Genomic DNA, 24,259 nt, shown 5'->3' with positions numbered 1-24,259 from the left:
TCTGGGTACTTCCCACTAACACCAACCTATCCGAACTCCGGAGATGGGAACTTGCTCTTCAATACATCCTCTCTTCCCGTTATCCACCAGGCCTCAATCTCCGCTAATTTCAAGTTGCCGCCACTCATACCTCACCTGTCATTCAACAACATCTTTGCCTCTGCACTTCTGCCTCAACTGACATCTCTGCCCAAACTCTTTGTCTTTAAATATGTCTGCTTGTGTCTGTATATGTGTGGATGGATATGTGTGTGTGTGTGCGCGCGCGCGCGCGCGAGCGAGTGTATACCCGTCCTTTTTTCCCCCTAAGGTAAGTCTTTCCGCTCCCGGGATTGGAATGACATCCTTTTGTCTTTCCCTCTCCTTCCCTCTTTCCTGATGAGGCAACAGTTTGTTGCGAAAGCTTGAATTTTGTGTGTATGTTTGTGTTCGTTTGTGTGTCTGTCGACCTGCCAGCACTTTCATTTGGTAAGTCACATCATCTTTGTTTTTATATATGTGCAATCTAATTTTTTTTATCACTATTGAGCTGTACTTTATGTCATATTGTAAAGAAAGGAACTTATTGGAGGTTAACTGTCGCCGTAAGGTGTTGTGGATGGTGCACTTTCCTGTTATTCATTTTAATGTTCTAGCCAATGTGTAAACTTGCTAATTATTTTCTCTTTACATGGAGTGTGCCTGCCTTGACGTTATAAGTGACTGTTTCACAACCAGTTCTTTAATGCACTGACGCGCATATTTATGTTTCTGGGAGAACTTAAAGTGTGTTCCCCTGCTGAGCTTCAACTGAAGTGCAGAAAACCGAATCAGGTGTTTATTATTGTTCTAGTGCTATTATCTGTCAAGTGTAACACGTTACATTTTCTTGGTCTGTTATCAAGTGTTACAATAATGCAAATTGCTGTGAAGCGATGCGCTATTTCAGTTGTTCCCATAATTTCCTATCTCCGTATTGGTTAATCTGAACTCAATTGTTTAAATATTGGAGGGTAAGGAGTCATTCCAATCCCAGAAGCGGAAAGACTTACCTTAGGGGGAAAAAAGGACAGGTATACACACACACACAGATATTGGAGGGCAGTGCGTGTGTCCCAGTACAGTTCCCAAGTATACACATCAAGTGCTTTGATAATAAAGCTGCCTACAGTAGTAAGGATAAATGTCGTATCCTGCGGAATTATTTCATATTCCTCTTCATGTGTGAGGTTCCAAAATTCAGTTACCAGTTCGAAAACAGCATATCCATCTATTCTACTTTATAATTTCTCACAACAGAAGAGATTAGATCATACAGTTACTAAAAACAACATGGCATCAGAGGAAGTCTCAATGACTGCCAAAATGTGTAAAAAAAAGTGGAAACAAGGCAACTGGTAAACTACCTGAAACTATCCACAACATCTGGTTAACAGAGCTAACTTCATGTTTCACAGATTTCAAAAAAATTAACAGCTGAACTGACTGAACAACTCTTCTTGAAATTTTGTTAGAATTTGGTTTAGGCAACAAAATAAGGTGCATTGTCTAACTGACTCTTAAAGGTACCACCTCAAATGTGAAGTACATGGGAGGGATTTCAGATGCTGCTGAAATCAGTTCGGGATTTAGGCACTGATATGGACTTGTTTTTGTGTGTCAACTGTGCACTTGAGAAAGTCATCCATAAATAGTGGAGAAGAATGTTGAAAATGGTGTCACAGGTTTGGCCACTGAAACATTAATTTGACACGTGACTGCCTAGTCTTTGATGATATCTCACTTTTGTTTCTGGTCAGTCATGTCTGCAGAACAAGTCAATGTACTGAAGACAAGTGGCAAAGGCTCTCACCCAAGAAAATGTAATGTACAAAAAACATTGAAGTCAACACCCAGAAATTTAAGGCTAGAAAAAGAGGAAATTTGAAATACCTACAAGAATGGATAGATTTCAACACCTCCACAAAAGTCTCTGAAAGACCGAACAGAAAAATGGGAACAACATACTTAACAGAACACATCGACAAGAAAAAAAATCAACATCCATTAACACCAAGATGCAATATTACTGCACAGTAACACGACTGGAGGACCTAACACTACAGAATGCCTTGCTATGAGCAGAAAAGATATGACAGAGAAATTAGACAATAAGAGAGAAATTCTAGGTTCCATCAAAGAACATAGTGATATCAGAAGATTATAAACATATCAAGCCTACACACATGAAAAAACAGGCACCGTTTTATATGATCACATTGTTCATATGAGTCCTGAAAAAACCGAGCAATCAGGTCCTCCATGACTTCCTCAACAAGAAAATCAAAGAGGAAAGGTTAACAGACATAGAAAAAGACCTGCAAGATGTGGCAATAATGCAGGAGAATATCCAAAAATGAAGGCACACCCAAAAGCTAGTAAAATGTGGACTAAGCAAGTAAGAGTGGTAGTCCAAGTAGAAAATAGGGGTGGAGGAAGCACTATTATAATAGAGTGGTCCTTTACCTGGCAAGAAGAAGAAGAAGAAGAAGAAGAAGAAGAAAATATGTAGGTTTGTAGAAAAGTACATGCAACTGAATGGACTAAATACACTCAAATGTTAAAAGAAGGGAGACTGTTAGTTAACAAAGTACGTTTGCTCTGCATACTGCTGTTATCAGTTACCTTGTTTATCCAAGTATAAGACAACCCTGAATTAAAACCCCCTCTTTTTTCCCCCTTCTTTCTTTACAAGAAGCTCCTTGATAAAAAAAATTTTTTTTTAACATATTCTCACTAGTCAAAATCACAAAGTGGTTTACTGACAAACCATCTGCCAAAAAGATAACATTATACCTATTCATAACTTATAACTTAAGCCATTTCTTGATATCTTCATTTTAATAACACAAAGAGAAATAAACAAACAGAAATGGTTTAAATTAATTTTTATGTTCACAATCTTTTTGCTTACAAAGCCTGTCATCTGTGGTGACACTAGCTTTAATCATCATCATATTCCTAATAGCACAGCTATAAAATTTATATCCTTGTTGTCACAAATATTGGTTGTTTCTGCAAGATATGTTGTAACTTCTGAGGTTGTGGTTATGGTGGGGCCTGAGAACACTTGTTTTTCCCAAATGCACAGAAGATTTTTCTTCTACACTGGCATCAAAATATTACAATGTCTTAATTCCAAATATGTCTGCTCGCCGCTCTCTCACTGACTTTGCATAGAACAAGCAGGTGACATAACCCCTTTACTTACCATCATCTGCAATTTTATAGTCCAATTATAAAGTCAAGTCAATTCCGATTATAAATGGATTTTTTTGTAGTAACTGTTGATATAAAAAGCTTAAGTACGCAGTATGTATTTCCATGGTTGGCAGCACAACAAAATTTGCTGACTGCTCACCATTTCCAGTTCTCAGCCAAGCTAGTGTAAAGATATCCCCTTCAACCATTCCGTATGTAGTGCTATGCTTGAGCAACTGTGAAATACACTCTGTAGTGTCTTCTAGGGTGCAGGTCATACATAACAACAGCAACTAATGCATAAACAAACGATTGAATTCATGATTCAGACCAATTCTCAAACTTAAGTTCATCCTGCGATCTAGTGATGTCAACTCCACGACAGATCTTGCCACAATTTATTCTCACAAAGACAAATTATAATCAGTTTAACATTATTTATTTCATTTGTTAGACTTTTAAATCTGGGTTACTTTTCTTTCTTGTTTCAGCTGAATGTACCGTCTTGTTCTAAAGTGATTAAATGCTGGTAACATTTTTAACCGGTATTCTAATATGTGAACAGCAACTGAATTTCTGATTTGGAACCTATTACAGTCTCTCTTACCGAAATGAAATACTGACTTAGGAACAAAATCAAGTAATGGTTTTTGAAGAACTGCATTTTTGCTTTTGTGTGTTACTTTACTTAAAAAGCAGTAGAAATTTTTGTATGAGAACTGTTGTTGCAAACTTGTTCAAATACATCCCTGTAAGATGACAGAAACTAATGTCATTTCCTACAGCATTTCACTCATTTGTCAAATTTTGAGCAGACGGATAGACTGTTGTTGTGGCTAGTTTGTTGTTTCTCACATATCCCTTGCACTAGTGCCACATGAGTCTAAAGTCATATGGTCAAATGTCACGTGATTGTTCGAGCAATGTCAATACCATATACAGTGAAATTGATTTAGTATCAACAGCATTTCAGATTCCATGTAAAATTTGACCACTTGATTCTGGTACTAATTAAATTATTACAGAGATATATTTACTATCAGATTTCTGTGACACAGTCTGCAATAATGTTTACAGTTTGATTTATGTTCTCTTACTTAAAAAAGAAAGTAGCAAAATAATAATTGCTTGTAAGTGTGAAAAAAGGTTATGTTTCTACTGCATTGTCACAGCTGTTACCAACAAAGAAATATTTAAAAATATGTGACTGAAGTGTCACAAATTTTCTATATTTAAAGTTCAATTCAGTTTGATGAAATACAACACCGCAGAATGTGTATACAGAATGGAAACTGTTTTACACTTCAGGAACAGAAAAGTGAAAAGAACTTCAGCATGAAATAATAAATTACATGCCATTGAAAAATCTATGCTTTTTCTCTAATGTATAATTTGAAAGCTATGTGTCAAACCCCGGAGTGGTTGTGCTCAAGTTAGTTTGCTTGAGCCTAGGAGATTCACAACTGACGGCCTAAATGTGAACTAATACAACTGTCACCTCACCTGAACTAGAGTGCAAACAATGTTTCTTACTATACCTGGGAAGCAGTTGAACCCGGAATGTTAAGGCTGCACAGGAGATACGCAACATCTAATTTTGGTGACATGACTTTCACTGGCACTTTAAGTAATATAGTGTTGCAGACATGGGGCAATGATATGGTAAGTGAATCCTACAGTTTCAAATTATAGAAGTCTGTACCTGCTGATGTACTGTGAATGTTCAGGATTTTAATGATAAGGTTGAAAGCAATCATTGCAGTAACTCTTTATAAATAATTCACACACAAACAGTGTGTTCATTTATTTCCATTTCATAATCTATCTGAAAAGATAAAGTGTAGGTAATATTTTACCAAAAACTAGAGCACAAAAATTCAAAATTTATGAACATAAATTATTTGTAGCAAGTAATATAAATGATAACTTAGCAATTAAGACGAATGTTTGCTTGAATAAAACACTAGAATAAATAATCTAATACCAACCCATTCTGCCATCAAATGTAACTGCATCCTCTCGGCATGTCCTTTGTTCACAGGATAAGTTACAATCTGGTTGCTGGAATCTCTTGTTTGCTTCTTTTTTGTTTGGAGATGAATCATTTAACCTGCAAGACAAACACGACACTAAAGAATACATCCCACAGAAATAATGATCAGTTTTACTTCAATTTTACACTTAACATTTACACAGTGCTGTTAAGCTGTTGATAAATAGCAAAGAGAGTAACAAGTCTACAGACATAAAATAACTTGGCACTTTTTGCAGGGATGGGAATGCTGTCAGCAGAAGTTAACAATTGTCCCCAACATATGGGCTGCTGTGGGGTGAACAAGCACTGCCTTCTCCTTGCAGAGCAAGCAGCACAAAGGAAACACTGCATTTGAAATGCCTATTACGGGGCTACTGAGAACTGCAATGATTCATAGCTCTGGATTGCAACAGGCAAAAACGGTCTGTACTGGCTCAAGGTCCAAGGAAAGTGTCAAATTTTGTTGTACAAATAAAGCGCAGAAATAACTGTGAACATGCACTATTGAGAGTGGGTTTATGCAAGTAGTAATTTTAGTACAAGTGTTATGAGATGGTATGAGTAAAACCTTGCTCAAACTTTTTTTGCTGCTGCTGCTAAGCTTGTATAAAGTACTGCTCAGCAGTGACTTCCTCCTGAGGATCTTGACATCAAACCCTAGCTGCTATAGACAATTTTTGAAGTTAAAGTACAATACTGGAGGAAAAATATTACATCAGTTTTTTCATAAATGTTGATAAGTTTCACACGCTGTAGCAGATCATTCTCTGTGAAAGTCTCCAGTTCTTGGATAAGTGGTCATAATTAGTATCTTTGTAAACCAGAGCCATTTGGATGTATACTGAAGTCTAATCTCCTTGGAGAAGCACCCACAATTAGGACCACTGTAGACCACAGCCGTATGGATACACAATTAATTCTGACCTGCACTTTATATCCTTCGGTGTTATAAGGCACCAAAAAGCATTTAAGTAAAGGCAATGACCTAAGTATTTTTTCCATACTCTACAATCATGTCATGACACTTCTCCAGCGTTACTGGAAATACATCCGAGTTTAAAAATTTAAGTGCTATAGTACATAAAAATGAGTTATATTAGATGTTAAAATTGACAGTTTTATTATCCAGGTGCACTAGCTCTAAGCTTTGTATAATTTACCTTGACTTTGGTTCTTTTGTGATAGTCATATCACGACTTTGCTCGTACTGTTCTCTCTCTTCATTGTACAACAGCAAGCCACTCAACATGAAGTCAAAATAAACCCTCACACCGTCTGCCACTTCTTTGCAGATATTTACACTAAAAGGATAAAGAATGTATTAACTGACTTATTATTTACTGCACAAAATAAAAATCATTTTCATGAAGAGGATAAACTTATTACAGTCGCAGAATAATTTGTTTGTCAGGAATATCAAAGCCTACTACAATTGGGTGCAATCAATCACTCACCACTCCGAGGCTTTGAGTATTGGAAAGAAAAATAAATATAATGTTGCACACAAAAGAGAAAATAGCTTTTTCGTAATGTCTCCAATACACAAGAACAATGTATGTGATATGGTCAGTAGCATGCAGACATATGATGATTAGCATGATGACTATCTGTTCTCGACAAATGAAAACTTACTTGTACCATATTTTCATGCACATTTAGAGGCAGTTCTCTTTAAATGTGGAAAAATGCAAGATATTTAACAAAGAGTCTGACAGTATTAAATGACACTATTCATGTCAAACCAAAAGTGCCAATCACAATGAAGAGTTTACAGCTAATACAACAAATAGGAGATGATATGAGGTGAGTTGTGTGCGAGATGTGGCAGTTTATTTTTACAGTGAGCTAGATGTTAAGCTTTTATGTCATTAAAATCCTGCAGGGCGTACTACTACATTATCTTATTAAATGCTAAAAATACTAATGTTACAATTTTAGCACTGGAAGTATTTTATAAGACAACATGGCAGAATACCGCAAAGTACTTTAAAGAGGGACACCAGCCACAAAAGTCTACATATTTATATTCCTGTTTGTGCAGCTACCAGAACTCTATGCCAACTACAGGTGATGAGTGGTTGTAAAAATCTCTCTGCATCATGTTAATGAAATGTTGAAAACAACATTTAACCAAGCTGTGGGACTTATCTAAAACCACCTTAAATTACGTAATGTCTGCAAGATGCCTTTTCCATTTCAATTCTATGCACACTCCTGATGTTTTCCACATAGGAAGAGCAGCATTTAAAATGGATTACATTTATTGAAATGCTTAGCTACTTAGTGGGAATTTCATGGGCTATTCGGACTCGCCAACGAAGACTTGTTTATGACATGTTTTTTTACTTAGACGCGCTTCCCTGAATATTTCTGACTGTGGTTTCTATTACAGGTAAAATGGTCATGCTGGAGTTCATAGCGTGCTGCATACTTTCTCTGGAAGTGTGGTTTAGAAGATTATCTTAAAAATTGGACATAAGGCAAATGAACAGTAGACATACCAATAAATTTTAAGTCTAATAAACTGAAAAAGCACCATAAATAGAATTTTTGAATAAAATCTTTGAAATGGAGATGTGCGACAGTGACAGCTACTTTTGTTTATTTGCATGGAGCCACCTGTCTATGAAATAAACAATTTTGAAAATTTCTGAACAATTCTCTCTCAATAGCACTTAAGATGCTGATACTAAATTGGTTTATAGTGTTTCACTGGACACAGAATTCAAAGCAACTGGAAAAGGCCATTCTCATTTTTGAGAATGATCCTCAGGAATGTGGGCAAAGCTAGAAGCCTTTATCATCTGCCCAAGCTGTTGCTGAATTATGGAACACCTTTCTACGCACTGAAAAATCTCCTCTGTGTGAATGAAGGTGAATTCCATGGATGTTCTTACGAAAAACAGCTTGCTACAAGATTCTGAAGGAAGTTGGTGATGGTACCTGTGGTTCTTTTACTTCCAGACAGCGTTTAATTGAGTTTTTCCATTGGTGTGTAGTAAACAAATTTGAGCAATATTGGACCAGCTCTGCAACTGGATTGAGCAATTCCTAGCAAATAGAAATAAGTTTGGTGTTCTTTAGAGGTATAAATCTTTAGATGGTGAAGTAGCTTTCAGTGTACCCTACTGGAGTGCTATATGATTGCCAGTGCTTATGAAAGAGATACACAAATGTGGACAATACAAGAAGCTTCACAATGCTATGCAACAATTATACTGTAACAAAGGAGTCATCAACATGTCGATCACAATCTACTGGTAGACTGCGAGTGTTTATTTGGTAGATCGTGAAAGAGATGAGAATGCAAAAGAAAAAACTACTGAATAAAAATGATAATTGTTTCTCATAGCACAGAAAATGTGGACTCATTCTCAAATGTGGTGTTTGGTCATCAGGAACATTTTGCAACTAAGCTCTTCAAACGTGATCTTACATCAAGACAAGATACATAGTACAAGAACTTCATGATTAATGATTAATGAAAAAAGGTAAAATCTGTTATTTTCATCCTGAATGGGAACATGAATTCACCTTAACAATATAATGAAAAGGATAGTTGCTACTCATCACAAAGGGGAGATGCTGAGTCACAGAAAGGCACAACAAAAAGACTGTCAGAAAGTTTGCTTTTAGCCAAAAAGGCCTTTGTCAAAAATACACCACATACACACAAGCACACATGCAAACTCAACTCTCACACACATGACCACAGTCTATGGCACCTGGAGCCACACTCAGGCTGGCATAAGCAGCCAGAGATTATGGTTATGTTTCTGTGTGGGCACCTCGCTGACCGACAACTGACTTTCTGACAGTCTTTTTGTTGTGCTTTTCTGCGAGTCAGCATCTCCCCTTTATGATGAGTAGCAACTATTCTTTTCATTATATTTTTACATTCCATACTGAATTTTCCATTGTTTAATTTACTAGCTAGATTCAGGAAAGGCAAACCTACGTTTCTAGCATTTGTAGACTTAGAGAAAGCTTTTGACAATGTTGATTGGAATACTCTCTTTCAAATTCTGAAGGTGGCAGGGGTAAAATACAGGGAGCGAAAGGCTATTTCCAATTTGTACAGAAACCAGATGGCAGTTACAAGAGTCGAGGGGCATGAAAGGGAAGTAGTGGTTGGGAAGGGAGTGAGACAGGGTTGTAGCCTATCCCTGATGTTATTCAATCTGTATATTGAGTATATTGAGCAAGCAGTGAAGGAAACAAAAGAAAAATTCGGAGTAGGTATTAAAAGCCATGGAGAAGAAATAAAAACTTTGAGGTTTGCCGATGACATTGCAATTCTGTCAGAGACAGCAAAGGACTTGGAAGAGCAGTTGAACGGAATGGATAGTGTCTTGAAAGGAGAATATAAGATGAACATCAACAAAATCAAAACGAGGATAATGGAATGTAGTCGAATTAAGTCGAGTGATGCTGAGGGAATTAGATTAGGAAATGAGACACTTAAAGTAGTAAAGGAGTTTTGCTATTTGGGGAGCAAAATAACTGATGATGGTCGAAGTAGAGAGGATATAAAATGTAGACTGGCAATGGCAAGGAAAGTGTTTCTGAAAAAGAGAAATTTGTTAATATCGAGTATAGATTTAAGTGTCGGGAAGTCGTTTCTGAAAGCATTTGTAAGGAGTGTAGCCATGTATGGAAGTGAAACGTGGACGATAAATAGTTTAGACAAGAAGAGAATAGAAGCTTTCGAAAAGTGGTGCTACAGAAGGATGCTGAAGATTAGATGGGTAGATCACGTAACTAATGAGGAGGTATTGAATAGAATTGGGGAGAAGAGGAGTTTGTGGCACAACTTGACTAGAAGAAGGGATCTGTTGGTAGGACATGTTCTGAGGCATCAAGGGATCACCAATTTAGTATTGGGGGGTAGTATGGAGAATAAAAATCGTAGAGTGAGACGAAGAGATGAATACACTAAGCAGATTCAGAAGGATGTAGGTTGCAGTAGTTACTGGGAGATGAAGAAGCTTGCACAGGATAGAATAGCATGGAGAGCTGCATCAAACCAGTCTCAGGACTGAAGACAACAACAACAACAACAACAACTTACCGTAACAGAAAGAAATGGCACAAGCATTAGTTTAGTATGTCAAGCTACTACTGAATTTGTGAAAAAGACAAACATCAAGAGACATTTCAAAATTGTGCACCCAAGTGAGAATACCGAGTTTATTTCATACATTGAACTGGGGAGGGGTGGGGAGAGAGAGACTTAAAAAATCAATGAAGCTTTCAGCTTGTTTCACTTAGGATAAAAGTGGTGTTTGCTTCTGCTTACCTTTGGAAATCATAATTTTCAAATACATATTTTATTAAAAATAAGAACAGATCAAGGTTGGCTCATGAACACCTGGATTCCCGTATTCAAGGAAGTGTAGAAGTTATACACCAAGAATCAAGGGCATTGTTAACAGAACATTTACTCAAGTTTCACATTAAATGTAACATAATTATATTAATTTATTTGCCAAATTTTATGGAATAAAATACAAACTTTTTAACAAATAGTGAAGATCTAAAACTTACTGTTAAATAGTTGTTTTACAGCATCCAAAAATTAAAAATGTAGCAACTGTCACATTTTTTTAAATAAGTATGTAGATCACTTTGATATGTTGGTATGAATAACAGATCCTGATGGCTTTGTGGTTGCCTAATCCTAGTGTAGTATACATAAATGTGCCAAAGGCAGGAAATTATGCTAAAAGGCGGAGGAAGATTTATTTTTGGTGCATGGTCTGACAAATGGAAATCTAACATGAACAAATTTAATGTACTGCATATAATTAGGGTGAAGGATGTATTATTCAGTTATTATACAATTTTTTATCAACAACTTGAACCAGTCAGTCGCTAAAAAGCTAGTGCACAAAACTAATGCAGGAAAGACAGATGCCAAACAGATTCATTGGAACTATCTTAAAGACATGTAATTCACCGATGAAGGATGACAAACAAAACATTATTAGGTACTGAGGTATTCACCATCACTCTGGCATCAATATCAGGTGGGATCAATTGAGGAGACAGAAGATCATTCAAGAGTTTGTTCAGTAAGTGTAAAAGCGACAAAAATATACTCATATAATCCAGTGATAGATGCTACAACAGGTATGTTAGTAATTGTGGAGCTGTTTCCTGTAAAAAACCAAGTATGTTCCAAGATGAGTCAATCAACATATACATTCCTACCAAACATTTTGCAAGGTGACCACTCTGGTACAACCAAGCAATTTGAGGCTGCATGGAAGCTACTGGCATTGGTTGCTTCCATATACTTTTGTGAATAGAAGAAAAGGGGATATATGGGGGTACATGACAGAGCACTGCATACACACGGTGGGAACGTATATGCAGCACTCTATACACAGTGTTTACCTCACATGTATTGCGAACATCCGTGCTTTTAAGTTTCCTTTCTTTTGTATTGCAGCAAGCACTCACTGACTGTTGAGCAACAGGCCCTGCAATGTACCTAAGGGAACACTCTAGAGAGCTTTGTCACAATGTAACGATATGAATGGGCTCAGGAAGCATTGGAATGCATGTAGAAATAGAATTTCTGTTTAGCTGTCTATTTCCCACATTTTCTATGGAGAAAGTGCGTGCACAATATCTCAGATTCACCAAGTAGCATCACAGCAACTGACTACGATCATGTGTAATGAAAATTGAACTGATAAATATTGAATGTTATAAAGGCAATTGCTTTAGCTGTGGAACCGTAAATATGTGTGAAAGAATAGCTGATGAAATAATGGTTGGTTGGCTGGTTTGAGGGAGGGACCAAACAGCGGGTCATCAGACCCAGCATATTAGGGAAGGATGAAGAAGGAAATCGGCTATGTCCTTTCAAAGGAACCATCCTGGCATTTGCCTGAAGTGATTTAGGGAAATGATGGCAAACCTAAATCAGGATGGCTGGATGTGTGTTTGAACCGTCATCCTCCCGAATGCGAGTCCAGTGTGCTAACCACTGGGCGACACCGTTTGGTGATGAAATAATGGCCGCATTCAGTCTACTGCTAAAATTGTGTAGAGATTGAGACATATTTTGAACAGAACAAACGAAAAAGATTTATGCTGAGAAGCATGACAACACATTACAATTATCAACTATGTTTATAATCACCAAAAAAATTTCAACTCAGCTGCACTGTACACTTTCTCTCGAGTAAATTGAGCAAATGAACTGTTAGAACTCGTTACATTTGATAATATTAGCTGCAATGAATGAAAACAGGAAGGGAGTGCATGGTGTATTGCTAAGTAGGGATGGGTGTTATTCAAATAAATTTTTCTATTCGATTATTATTCAAGTAATTGCATTACCCAAAACAACTTTAGTTATTTTCTTTGTTTACTTCTCATACCAAATTCTGCGACTAGTGCCTGTTTACAGTTTCAATCTAATAAAAGCCTTATTAATGGATTTTGTATGAATGTGTTTTGGTGGCTCTATGGATTAAGTTCCAGACCATAGAGCAAAAGGTTTTGCATTCAATACCCCGTTGGTCCTACAATTTTTCTGTTACTTATTGCTTCTTTCATCTCTAACAATGAGAAAGAAGCCAAGTTAAGTTGCACTTGCACCATATTTTGGAGTACCTGTTTAGATGTGGAGCACCTGTGAAATGCTACTGGATGTCCAAGTGTTTTAGGATTAACTCTGAGTAAGCTTGCCATAGAGTGTGGGATTTTTTTGATCTGACATTTACTTACATAGCTACATAGAGCTTTGAGGTACAAATAATTTTGGAAGACACACTGGGTTTGAGTACACAGATGAGATGATAATATTGCATTCCACTGGCAAGGTTGGTTTTTTTTTTTTTATCGAGAAAGTGTCAGATGTTTAGAAGGTCTTTCTCATCTTTCTACACCGACTGCAATGTCTTACCCACAATTTAACAACAAATAGTTCATATGTATTGCTGTCCATTACCAGAGAGATTTACAACAAACCACACACACATAAAAGTCAAAGAAATCGGGTCACAAGTTTCAAATGATTTTATGATGTAAAAACAAAATTTTATTTTGAATGAGATTTGAGAAGTGAAGATAACGTGGGATCACAACGATTTATCTGCCAAGAAGCACAGCAGAATTGATTTCTTAATTTTTACTGAAGAAATCATGAAATAAAGATGATTCCATGAGATATAATATACTGATGCCCTCTTTGCACTTTTAGAACTTTTCTTCATTAGTGCCACAATCGAAAATCTTCGAAAATGAAATAGGGTTTCTGATGAGATGCTTGGGTTGGTTGGTTTGGTTGTTTGGGGAAGGAGACCAGACAGCGTGGTCATCGGTCTCATCGGATTAGGGGAGGATGGGGAAGGAAGTCTGCCATGCCCTTTCAGAGGAACCATCCCGGCATTTGCCTGGAGTGATTTAGGGAAATCACGGAAAACCTAAATCAGGATGGCCGGACGCAGGATTGAACCGTCGTCCTCCCGAATGCGACCACCTCACTTGGGACTGGAAAAGGAGGAGGGGGAAAACGGAAAGGACATTTGTTAATGCATGAAAAAAATTGGAGCAATAAATATCATTGGATTTCAGATTTGAAATAATATTTGTTATTCATGAATAATAATTATTTGAACACATTTTGCCCAACTGTGACAGTAAGTTAAGTGCAATGTGCATGCGCATTTTTCAGATTCCCTGCCCATGTACAAGTTAATGCAACTGTGTGGCCATGAACAGCCATTTACTTGGCTGCATCATCTGTGCTGGCACGCGCACGTGCTCATTTGGCTGCCATTAGGTGAGACAGCATCTTTGACAACTTCTGTCAAAGTACGTGAAGTGTATTCGAGCTCTCTTTCACACCGTAGCTGTGTGAAATCCATGCAGATCAGGCGAGTTCTTGTGGTGGTCTAGTACACAATGCACATACTGAAGTAATTTCAAGACACAAACTACTTTGTTGCTATTTGTTGTGCTTTACAACCATATCATCTAATCTATTTTGAAATCATGTCTTAAAAAGCATAAATGCTCTTCAAAGAATATGAAAGATATTAGAATATGAGGCTATGAAGTCGTGCCATGTTTTCAAATAGGTTAAGGCGTCCAGCTACAAGAATGTCAAAATGAAATCTAAAAGAAGGAGAATTTAAGTTGGGTGCCAAACAGAATTACAAAGTACCTTCTGTTCAATCGATCCATATCTAAAGCACCATTTTGGTGCTTTTGTGGTCGTCTATATTTACGCCGTGATTTCTCTCGAGCTCCAGAGATCTGATTTTCTGCATATTCTCTCACGTAAGTTTCAAGAATTGTCACAACATTTGGTCTTGCTGGAAGATGGACGATCTGTGATGAAAAATTCATATTACTTTCTATTAATTTTATGATATTATTAGCACTAGAAATTTTATGTTAAAGAGTTGAGTCTAGTTTCAATGTCCATCCAGTAACACCAGTTTCTCATCATCTTTACTCACATCAATAATTAAAACTCATATTTTACACAGACTGACACCCTGATGGGGTATCAGTGAAATGCCAAAGTGTCTAGTAACAGTGAAGGCCAGACTGGGACAGAGGTAAACCAAAAAGTGACTAATATGTTCACTTTGGGAAACATATTCCTTCTGTGAGTAACAGAAATAAAAGTAACAGAGCAACCTTGATTATTTACCAAGTTATTTAAATAAGTTATACGACGCCAAGTAAACCAGAACATTTGAAAACAGATGAGGATGAGAAGGAGGGGGGGGGGGGGGGGGGGGTAAAGGAAAGTTTCCTCAGTTTCACTTATCTTAGTCCAAATGTAAAGTTCTAAAAGCTGTGTCAGCATGTAAGATTTTCTGCATCACCTGATCAGTGAACTACAGATATTATCAATAATAGGATTTACTAAAACTTTTAGAAATACTGGCACAGTAACTGGATCAGAATGCTCTCAACTGCAGCCAAATTTTATGATAATCTGTTTACAACAACCTTACTTCTTTTTCTTGTCCCTTTGTTCCATAACAGTGCAGGGCCAACATGGTTATTAATAGATTTGTCATGACGGGTTTTAAGGGGTAACTGGATGCTCTTCCTCATCAGCCCATTACACTCCACCTCCCCATCTCCATCCACCTCCCAGAATGGAATGTGTGTACTCCAACTGCCTGCGCATAGTGTTATTCATGTGAAAATGGGTGAAACTTTCTAAATGTTCGCAAATTATGTGACTGAGGTAGGACTTGGGTACCAGCACAGTATTCACCTAGGGGGATGTGGGAAAGTGGATGAAAACCACATCCAGGATGGTCGGTGCACTGATGTTTGTCCCCAATCTGGCAGGTAGATTTTATCCTGGACCAGCACACCTAGTTGTCCTGAAGCAGCACTTTAACATGCACATCTATCTGGGCAGGTAAAAGCTGTTTACAAAAATACGAGTATCAATTACAAATTTGGAGTGTCAAATAATTTCTTTTTGGTTACACCCCAGTCAATCTTTCTCGTCAGCCTACTGACTTATTTGAGATGGACTGCCACTACTTCCCATCCTCCACCAAACACAGACTAGCAATTACACACAGTGCCTCTTATTTGTTGAATGCATTCCAATCCTTTTCTTCCACTACAATTTTTTGCGCTCTGCAACTCCCTTCAAAACCAAAAAAGGTGAATCCCTTACTCTACCATCTTGTCGCTACACTTCTAGTCAATATTTTCAACACACATTTTCTTGCCATTTCTGCACAGAACCAGCCCACTTCCTATCTTTTAAGTCCACTCAAATGTCAACATCCTTTTACAGCACCACATAACATACTTAGAGTCTCTTTTCTAGTTTCCTCAGTCTGTGATTCATGTCTATACTATGCTGTGCTCCAGCCGTATGGTCCTCAGACATTGTTTTTCAAATTAAGGCCTATGTTCGACACTTGCAGAGTACTTTTAGTGCGGAATAGCCCTCTTTGCCTGCTACTCTGCTTTTTATGTCCTCTTTGATTAGTCAGTCACCTGTCATTTTGCTACCCATGTAATAGAACTCCTTCATTTCTCCTAAAGGGTATCACTAATTACTTTTTACTGTTCCTAATTAATACCATAATTCTTTGGTTTACTATGAAACAATATCCTGTGCTTTGTTTTGTTAACCAGCCCACTTATTCTTCCAAATTTCACAGAGGATAGCAATGATGTCAACAAATTTTCTAACTGATATTTTTTCACTCTGAATTTTAACTCCCCTCCTAATCATTTCTTTTATTTCACATTGCTTTTTTGAAGTAAAGGTTTAGTAGTAGGGGTGAAAGATTCCATCACTACCTTACTCCCTGTTTAATCTGAGGACTTCTCTTTGTTTTCTGTTCTTATAATTCCTTCTTGATTCTTGTGCCTGCTCATAATTCCCTACAGTGCCAAATCTCATCACTTTTCCTAGTTCATCAAATCCCATAAAAGTCTGTTCATTTTTCTTAAGTATTGTCTCCATAGTCAAGCACATCATAAATGGATCTGGTTCTTTTAACTTTCCCAATGTTCAGTTCCCTGTTGTCATCATCTACCAGATCCTCAAATTTTATTTTCCATTCTTTGTTTTGTAAGCAAGATAGAAGCATAATCCATTAAGCTCACCATGCAATAATCTTAGTGTATGTCTGCATTTCCTACCTTGAGGATTGTGGTCTTGTGTACACTCCACTACTATTTTTGTAGACGGGTGTGACCCAGTGCTTTCTTCCAATCACTGGGCATTGCTTATTGTTCACAGGACCTGTGGTATATTACGGTTAAAATGAGATCTAAAGCAACTGGAAATTCAGTACAGAATTTGGCCGGGATCCCATCGGGTTCTAGCAACTTTTTTAATTTTATTTATTTCAGCGGTTTCCACAAATCATGAACACTAACATCTACACCAATAATCTTTGCTGAGGTGCAATAAGTAAAGCAGTGTAGTACTACTGCATCTTCCTTCGTAAAAGGAAGACTTACGAGCTGAATTATGTTGAAATATTTATTTTTGTTACTAGGGTTCTTTTGCAACTACCTTCCTCCTACCTCTACTTGTCAGTCCACTTCTGCAACTATATGCTAGTTCTTTTGTACCACATCACAACAAATTATACCACCTTTTGCTCATATTCCATCTTTCCAACAGCTGGGACAATGTTCTGAGAGAGAGAACGGAACAAAATTCAGTCACATGAAAACTGCATCCACTACATGGGCATCAGCTTTCACAAACCTACAAACAATTTCTTTAGCACCTCTGCTCCCAAACATTGCAAGCTACACAGTTTGCACTAGATCTGTGGATGATTAGCAAAGAGGAATGAGAAATGTTGATGCTGCCACAAGAATACTTACCGCCTAGCTATGAATAACCATGACTGACATACAAGTCACTAAAATGACCATGTGCTGGGTTAGCACATCCAAGAGAATGTGAGACTGAGTCTTCCTACGAAATCAAAATTTTGTTGCGGTAGAGAGCAACACACCACTTCACATGGGCCACAGCACTGTACACAAGATGAACTTGGGCTAGCAGGTCAAAATGCTGCAAATTATGCCCACTTCACCTGATCACTTTGATATTAAGTCACAAGTGACTGTACTGATGAAATGTAGACCAATTTTCCAGTAATCAAAAATTCTTTGAAACATACATTTGTCCTATAATATAGTGTACCTCTTGACAGATATCGGACATTTACTAAACACTTAAAACTAACAGGACAGACGCTAAAAATTGAGAAATTAATTTTTCCAGGACTGTATTGTGTGCAGTCCCTAACAAATTTTGATTGATTTTATGGCAAAATCTACAAAATTTTACAGAATACAGGAACAGAATAATGGCTCTACTCCAAACTAAAAGAATAAACCCTTGAAATGAATATGGGTTATCTGAACCAAGAAATAAACATACTAGGATGTGGCAACAGAATAAGTGGAAAATGTAACAGGAACAAGAAAATTAAAGGAAAACCAGAATGCCTAATATGTTTTAATTTGACTGCAGTCAGCTCAAGACGGATAACCGTATAGTAACAGATAGGATGACTAAGTTGCAAAGGAACTAAAATGTAATTAATAAACATTTCCGTTAGGTATAATCAGCTGCTGGGAGCGTACAAAGACATAACAACAAAGAGCATTATTTACTTCAGTGAAAAACTACACTTTTCACAAAGAGGTGTCAGAATAACATTCAAAAACACACTACATGAAACAATCATGGAAGGAACAGTAATAGACTAGTTTGGTAAAGACACATCCAAAAACATTAAGTGAAGTCACAACCACATTATTTTTATTGGCAGAACTACTACTATAATCCGCGAAACCTCTTTCTCATTACTTTTCTTTAAGTTTTCTTCTCATCCTTTGTAGCATTCTTAGCTTTTCTTCACAATTGTATAATTTACTTTTCACTTTTGAAGCTGCACTTTGTAGGCAATGCTACTGTCTGGGAACACATCCAGTAAGAGATTAATAAGGCTACAAATGTTCCGAAAAGATTGGTGTTTTACAGTAGCCAAGAGACACAAATGGCTCTCTGCTTTGTGTCCTCATCACGGCATCCCTCTGCACATAATCTAGTACTGTCAGCTAACATCCAGATGTTCTGCAGGAAGTACCTGATGTAACTGCTGCAGGTTAGAACCTAACTGCCGAGACGCTTGACAATGGCAGATGCAATCCCTCTCCACCTCCGCGACAGAGTGAAAGTATACAGAAACTAATCTGAATACCACTTTTCTTCACTGAAACTAGTAATTTTTTTTCTTTCCAGTGCACTTACGAGTTGAGGACACTATCAGAATTGTCCTTTCCATTGTCGGAATTTATGATTAGTGGAGGGCATCAACAGTGGCAGGCGGCACTGCCAGGGCCTATGTTTGACACTGTAACATTGGAATCGTGGCTGTTTGCAGTGATCAGCACCAAAACCTTTCTAGAATCCTCTAGCCCAGTTTGCTTCTTTTCCTTGAATGACTGGATGAGATCTGCTTACCTATATTGCTGAACGAGAAGTTCGTTTCACAGGGCATGAACTGAACACTGAATTTTTCAGATGTGTGTTCTGCAATGCACCAAAATTTTGCATCATCCATCCAGCAAGGGTTGGATGCACACTTCCAGTTCATCGAGTAAACCCTGAGTTAACATTGCAAACAATTTAGTAAGATGTGGCCTAGAGTTAATGAAGACTGAAAGCAAAATCATGTTTTGGTCTTGTTCTTTAGGACCTATAATGAGCAACTTTCATCCCACCCCCTCACCTACATCCCTCCTTGAATGGGTCCATAGGTAGGCAATGAAAACTTCCTTGCATGCATTTGTAATTGAAAATAGTTTATGTCGACTAAGACCCACAGCAACATTGGAAATGTTAGCCATTGAAGATAGAAATGACTCCGAGTCGTCCCTACTGCCCCAACTCTCACAGTCCTCACTTGTGCTCCAGCCACCTGGACTGCATTTTTCCCCACAGCAGGCATTAGCGTAATGTCAACTCAATCAACCACTGTACGCCAATAGCCCAGTGACTGCGTGTTAGTATATGGTATATCAAACTATGTACTGTATACAAACCTGGTATCCACTACTACCCTCATCTCAAAATAAAATAATTCAAGTCAGCCACAAACTTTCATAAAATCATATATCTTCTGTCATCACTCCATGTTAGTAAACAGGGCAGTACTTACATTTGAACAGATGTAAATGTAAGTAACATCAAATACTCTTAAAAGCTCCTTTCTGGTCATACAGAGCCACAAATGCATGAAACCACAGCACAACAACAAACCAGAGAAGCATGGCCAGGCTGCAGTGACAGGCATTCAAGCCATTCCCTATCACCATCAACAGACCTCCACACTGTTCAGCTCAGCTGGCTGCAGCCAGGCCTGGCTGGGTGGCCACTGGGTTTACCACACAAGACGAGGGTGTGGGCAAAGCCACAACATTGACCGGGTACCATGCTTTTTCCAGGAGTTTGAAACCAAATGAAAAATTCCCTAGGTTTTTCCATTTTCCAGGTCACTGGACACCCTGAATTTGCCATGCACCCAACTGAAAGTGGGAGATTCAATCTGGGTAAACACTGGCCAAGTTGCCCCAGACAGCTATAATCTAAGAGATGAATGGATACATCACTGGACTTTCTCCCATATTCATAAGAAATTGGATAATATACGTCTGACCAAGCAACTCCTAGTTGATAACACAGGCCAACGATGGAAAAGATTTGTTGCTGAAAATACCTTATTCTTATGTTTTTTAGGATGGGAAATCCAAATATAATACTTGAAAAACTGTATCACCCACCATTTCTTCACATTTTACACTTAAATTTATTAAATTAAACGATTTTTAAATAATTTAACAGATTTTATATAGTTAAAATAATTTAAAAAGGAGGTGTAATGAATGTAGATGACATTGGTAGCACTGCTGAAAAACATTTGGTGGCAAAAAAAAAGGTTTATTCTATTTTTGTGTTAACAGATGGTGTTTTGTTTACTGTCAACCTAACCTCACTTTCCTGTTTCCTGTACATGTGCTCAGTACAATGTTTAATCGTGGTTGTAAAACTCTGCTGACAGTCTTTGTTATATTTGTAGTGAATTTATGATTAAAAAACTCCAAAGAAACATTACAGACTTGGTGAAAAAGGTTTAGCTATCATACTTTGGATCTAAACTTGGTGATCAAGACATATCTTGGGCAAGGCATAAGGTACGTTATGTGTGCGTTGAAGATCTGAGAAAATGGTCCCAAAAGGAGAAAAAAAGCCATTAGATTTGCTGTTCCTATGATATGGAGGGAGCCAAGAAATCATTCCAATGATTGCTACTTTTGCAGTGTTGATATTACTGGTCATAATTCGAAAAACAAGACGATAATAAGCTACCCTAACCTTCTGTTCGCCATCCAACCAGTAATGGAGTAGATTTGCCGGTTCCTGAACCACCAGAACATTTAAATTCTATTCCAACAGAAGTATTTTCTGATGTACGTAGTTATTTCAGAAAGTTTTGAGTCCCAGTTGTTTACTCAGACCGAGCTTACGAGCTTATTTGGTTAGACTTCTGCGGGAAAAAAAAGGTGAATTGTTTGGCCCTAGATTAAAAGAAAAGAACTCACTGGTAGTTGGAACCAGCATATACATGTATAGAAAGAGACAGCAGCAATTTTCCAAGTTTTTTCAACAAGAAGGTGATTTAGAGTACTGCTCAGACATTCCCAGTTTGTTGAGTGAGTTTGGTATTGAATACAAAAAGGAAGACTGAAGGCTGTTTATTAATTCATCCAAAACTAGTTTAAAGGCTGTTTTATCACACAATGGTAACATATACTTATCTATACCTGTTAGACATTCTGAACATATGAAAGAAAGCTATGAAACCTAGAAATTGTGCTAAATAAAATAGGCTATTCTGCTCATGGTTGGATGATATGTGGCAATCTAAAAGTGACATGCACGCTCCTTGGTCAGCAAGGTGGCTTTACCAAATTGCCATGTTTCTAGTGTGAATGGGACAGTAGGGCTAGGGATCAATACTGGTGCAGAAAGAACTGGCCTGTGAGGGTGTCTTTAACACCTGGTGAGAAGAACACTCTATACAAAAACCTTGTAGATCCAAAATACTTAGTCCCACCACCTCCACATATAAAGGTAGGCCTAATTAAACAGTTTGTAAAGGCTTTGCCTAAAGATGGACCATGTTTTAAGTATCTCTGCCAAAAGTTTCCACACCTTTCAGAAGCTAAAGTAAAAGAAGGCATCTTTGTTGGACCTGACATTAGAAAATTTATGTTTGATGTTAACTTCGAATCCACAATGACCTTAAAATGAGAAAGAAGCATGGGTATCAAACAAGCAAGTCGTTACAAAGTTCTTTAAAAAAAAAAAAAAAAAAAAAAAAAAAAAAAAAAAAAAAAAAAAAAAAAACCCCACACACCAGAATATGTTTCTATAATAGCTACAAAGTTAAATAAGTTTAAAACTTTAGGGTGTTTAATGAGCCTGAAAGGTCACTTTTTGAACAGTCACCTTGATTACTTCCCACACAATATGGGAGACGTTAGTGAGGAGCAAGGAGCGCGTTTTCACCAAGACATTAAAGTGATGGAAAAACGCTACCGAGGCCAGTGGAACACCAACACGATGGGGGAATACTGTTGGTCACTTCACCGAGAAGTTCAGCAAGTGACTCATTGTAGAAAAAGCTACACAAGAAGCTTTTTCTTAAAAAAAAAAAAATCTTTGATTTCCTCATTCACCGTACAGCATAGGATTTTTATACTATATAATAAAAACCGTACTGCTCAAAAACTACTTTGTATCACCCGATACAAAAAAAACTAAGGATAGATTTGAATTCAGCTCATAAAAATCTATTTTATAAAGATCAGCTATCAAAGTAAACAAGTTTTTTTAAAAAAAATTTTCATTGGCCTGTGTAATCAACCAAGAAAAATATGGAGCTCCCTCAACCGTATCAGAATTGATCACACTGTGAGCAAAGTCAACACTACTCGAGCTGGAAATTACTGATGATCAGTGCAACTGCGTAACTTCAGAACACACACTGGAACACATTTTGCATGCCTGGCCAAAACAAAAATTCATTGGTACGTGGAAAGACTTTGTAGATGCAACACCTGCAGCAATTAACTGGCAGCAATCCTTGAATATCTAACTATGATGAAATATATCTAAAAACACAGATGATGTGACTTACCGAACGAAAGTGCTGGCAGGTCGATAGACACACAAACAAACACAAACATACACATGAAATTCAAGCTTTCACAACAAACTGTTGCCTCATCAGGAAAGAGGGAAGGAGAGGGAAAGACGAAAGGATGTGGGTTTTAAGGGAGAGGGTAAGGAGTCATTCCAATCCCGGGAGCGGAAAGACTTACCTTAGGGGGAAAAAAGGACAGGTATACACTCGCACGCACACATATATCCATCCGCACATACACAGACACAAGCAGTCCTTTTTTTGTTGCGAAAGCTTGAATTTCATGTTTATGTTTGTTTGTGTGTCTATCGACCTGCCAGCACTTTCGTTCGTTAAGTCACATCATCTTTGTTTTTAGATATATTTTTCCCATGTGGAATGTTTCCCTCTATTATATTCATATCATTAACTTGAACCCAACAATTACGTTTGTTATTGTCACTGTTGCATTTCGAAATCTTTCCTGTCATCTTATTTTCTCTTTCTGTTCTTGCAAGTAGTTTCACTTTGTATTCACCTTCTCCTCTTTACCGAATCTACCATACAATTTTATCCCGCCTAAATATGCTGAATAATACGTAACCCACTTCCAAACCATAACCAAAAAATTTTTTTTCTTCCGCTTTCAACAACACTGCTGCTACAAAATCCACCGTTTCCAGTTCACAAACAGTTCCTTTCAGCTATTAAACAGCCATTTCGGCTAGTTCCAATAACTTTCGCTTTTTTTCCATTTCCGTTTTTCCCACATCACTGATCTTTTTTAGCCGCTTCCCACAGGTTTTAACGTCATTATTTCTTCGCCAGACAATTGTTAGCCTCATTTTCACAATCTGCCACCACAAAACCACTCCTTTTAATACATTTACACGCAGTTTTTTCGAAATTTTCCCGAATTGCTCCACCCTTTAACGTGTTTTGGCGGCAACACAACCACATAACCTTTGTGCACATTGTTGTCTACCAACCCAAGTTCACCACAGGATCAACATAGCCCAGCTATAACCAACACCTTTTCACCTTTTTTCACACCAGATCTCCAGTTGCTTTCTAGTTCACCTTATCTCTCGCCATATATTTTTATTTTCATTTTCATTTCAGCCTCATGATACACTTTCCACCTTCTAATACCATGTCACCCTCACAACATCCCCACAACGACCCCATTAAGTTTTATTTATATTCCCTCCGCAAACATGCCTTCGCCCTAGCCAGATTACGCTCCCATATTTTATTTTCCCAGGCTTGT

The 24,259-nt window shown here is 37.5% G+C and overlaps 1 protein-coding gene across 2 annotated transcripts in view; it reads right to left on the bottom strand.

Moving 5' to 3' along the window:
• LOC126457429 (male-specific lethal 3 homolog) overlaps positions 1-24,259 on the bottom strand; it is a 149,215-nt gene that overhangs the window by 51,066 nt on the left and 73,890 nt on the right. For both annotated transcript variants that reach the window (XM_050093699.1, XM_050093700.1), the window contains exons 5-7: positions 14,439-14,605; positions 6,415-6,555; positions 5,208-5,329 (exon numbers count right to left, since the gene is read on the bottom strand). In XM_050093699.1, coding sequence (XP_049949656.1) covers positions 5,208-5,329; positions 6,415-6,555; positions 14,439-14,605 — 430 coding nt within the window. The remainder of the gene's footprint in view (positions 1-5,207; positions 5,330-6,414; positions 6,556-14,438; positions 14,606-24,259) is intronic.

This window comes from Schistocerca serialis, chromosome 2, assembly GCF_023864345.2.
Source record: "Schistocerca serialis cubense isolate TAMUIC-IGC-003099 chromosome 2, iqSchSeri2.2, whole genome shotgun sequence".
Taxonomy (NCBI): Eukaryota; Metazoa; Arthropoda; class Insecta; order Orthoptera; family Acrididae; genus Schistocerca; species Schistocerca serialis.
Note: the sequence above shows the minus strand (reverse complement) of the source record. Positions and strands in the feature narration are given on the sequence as shown.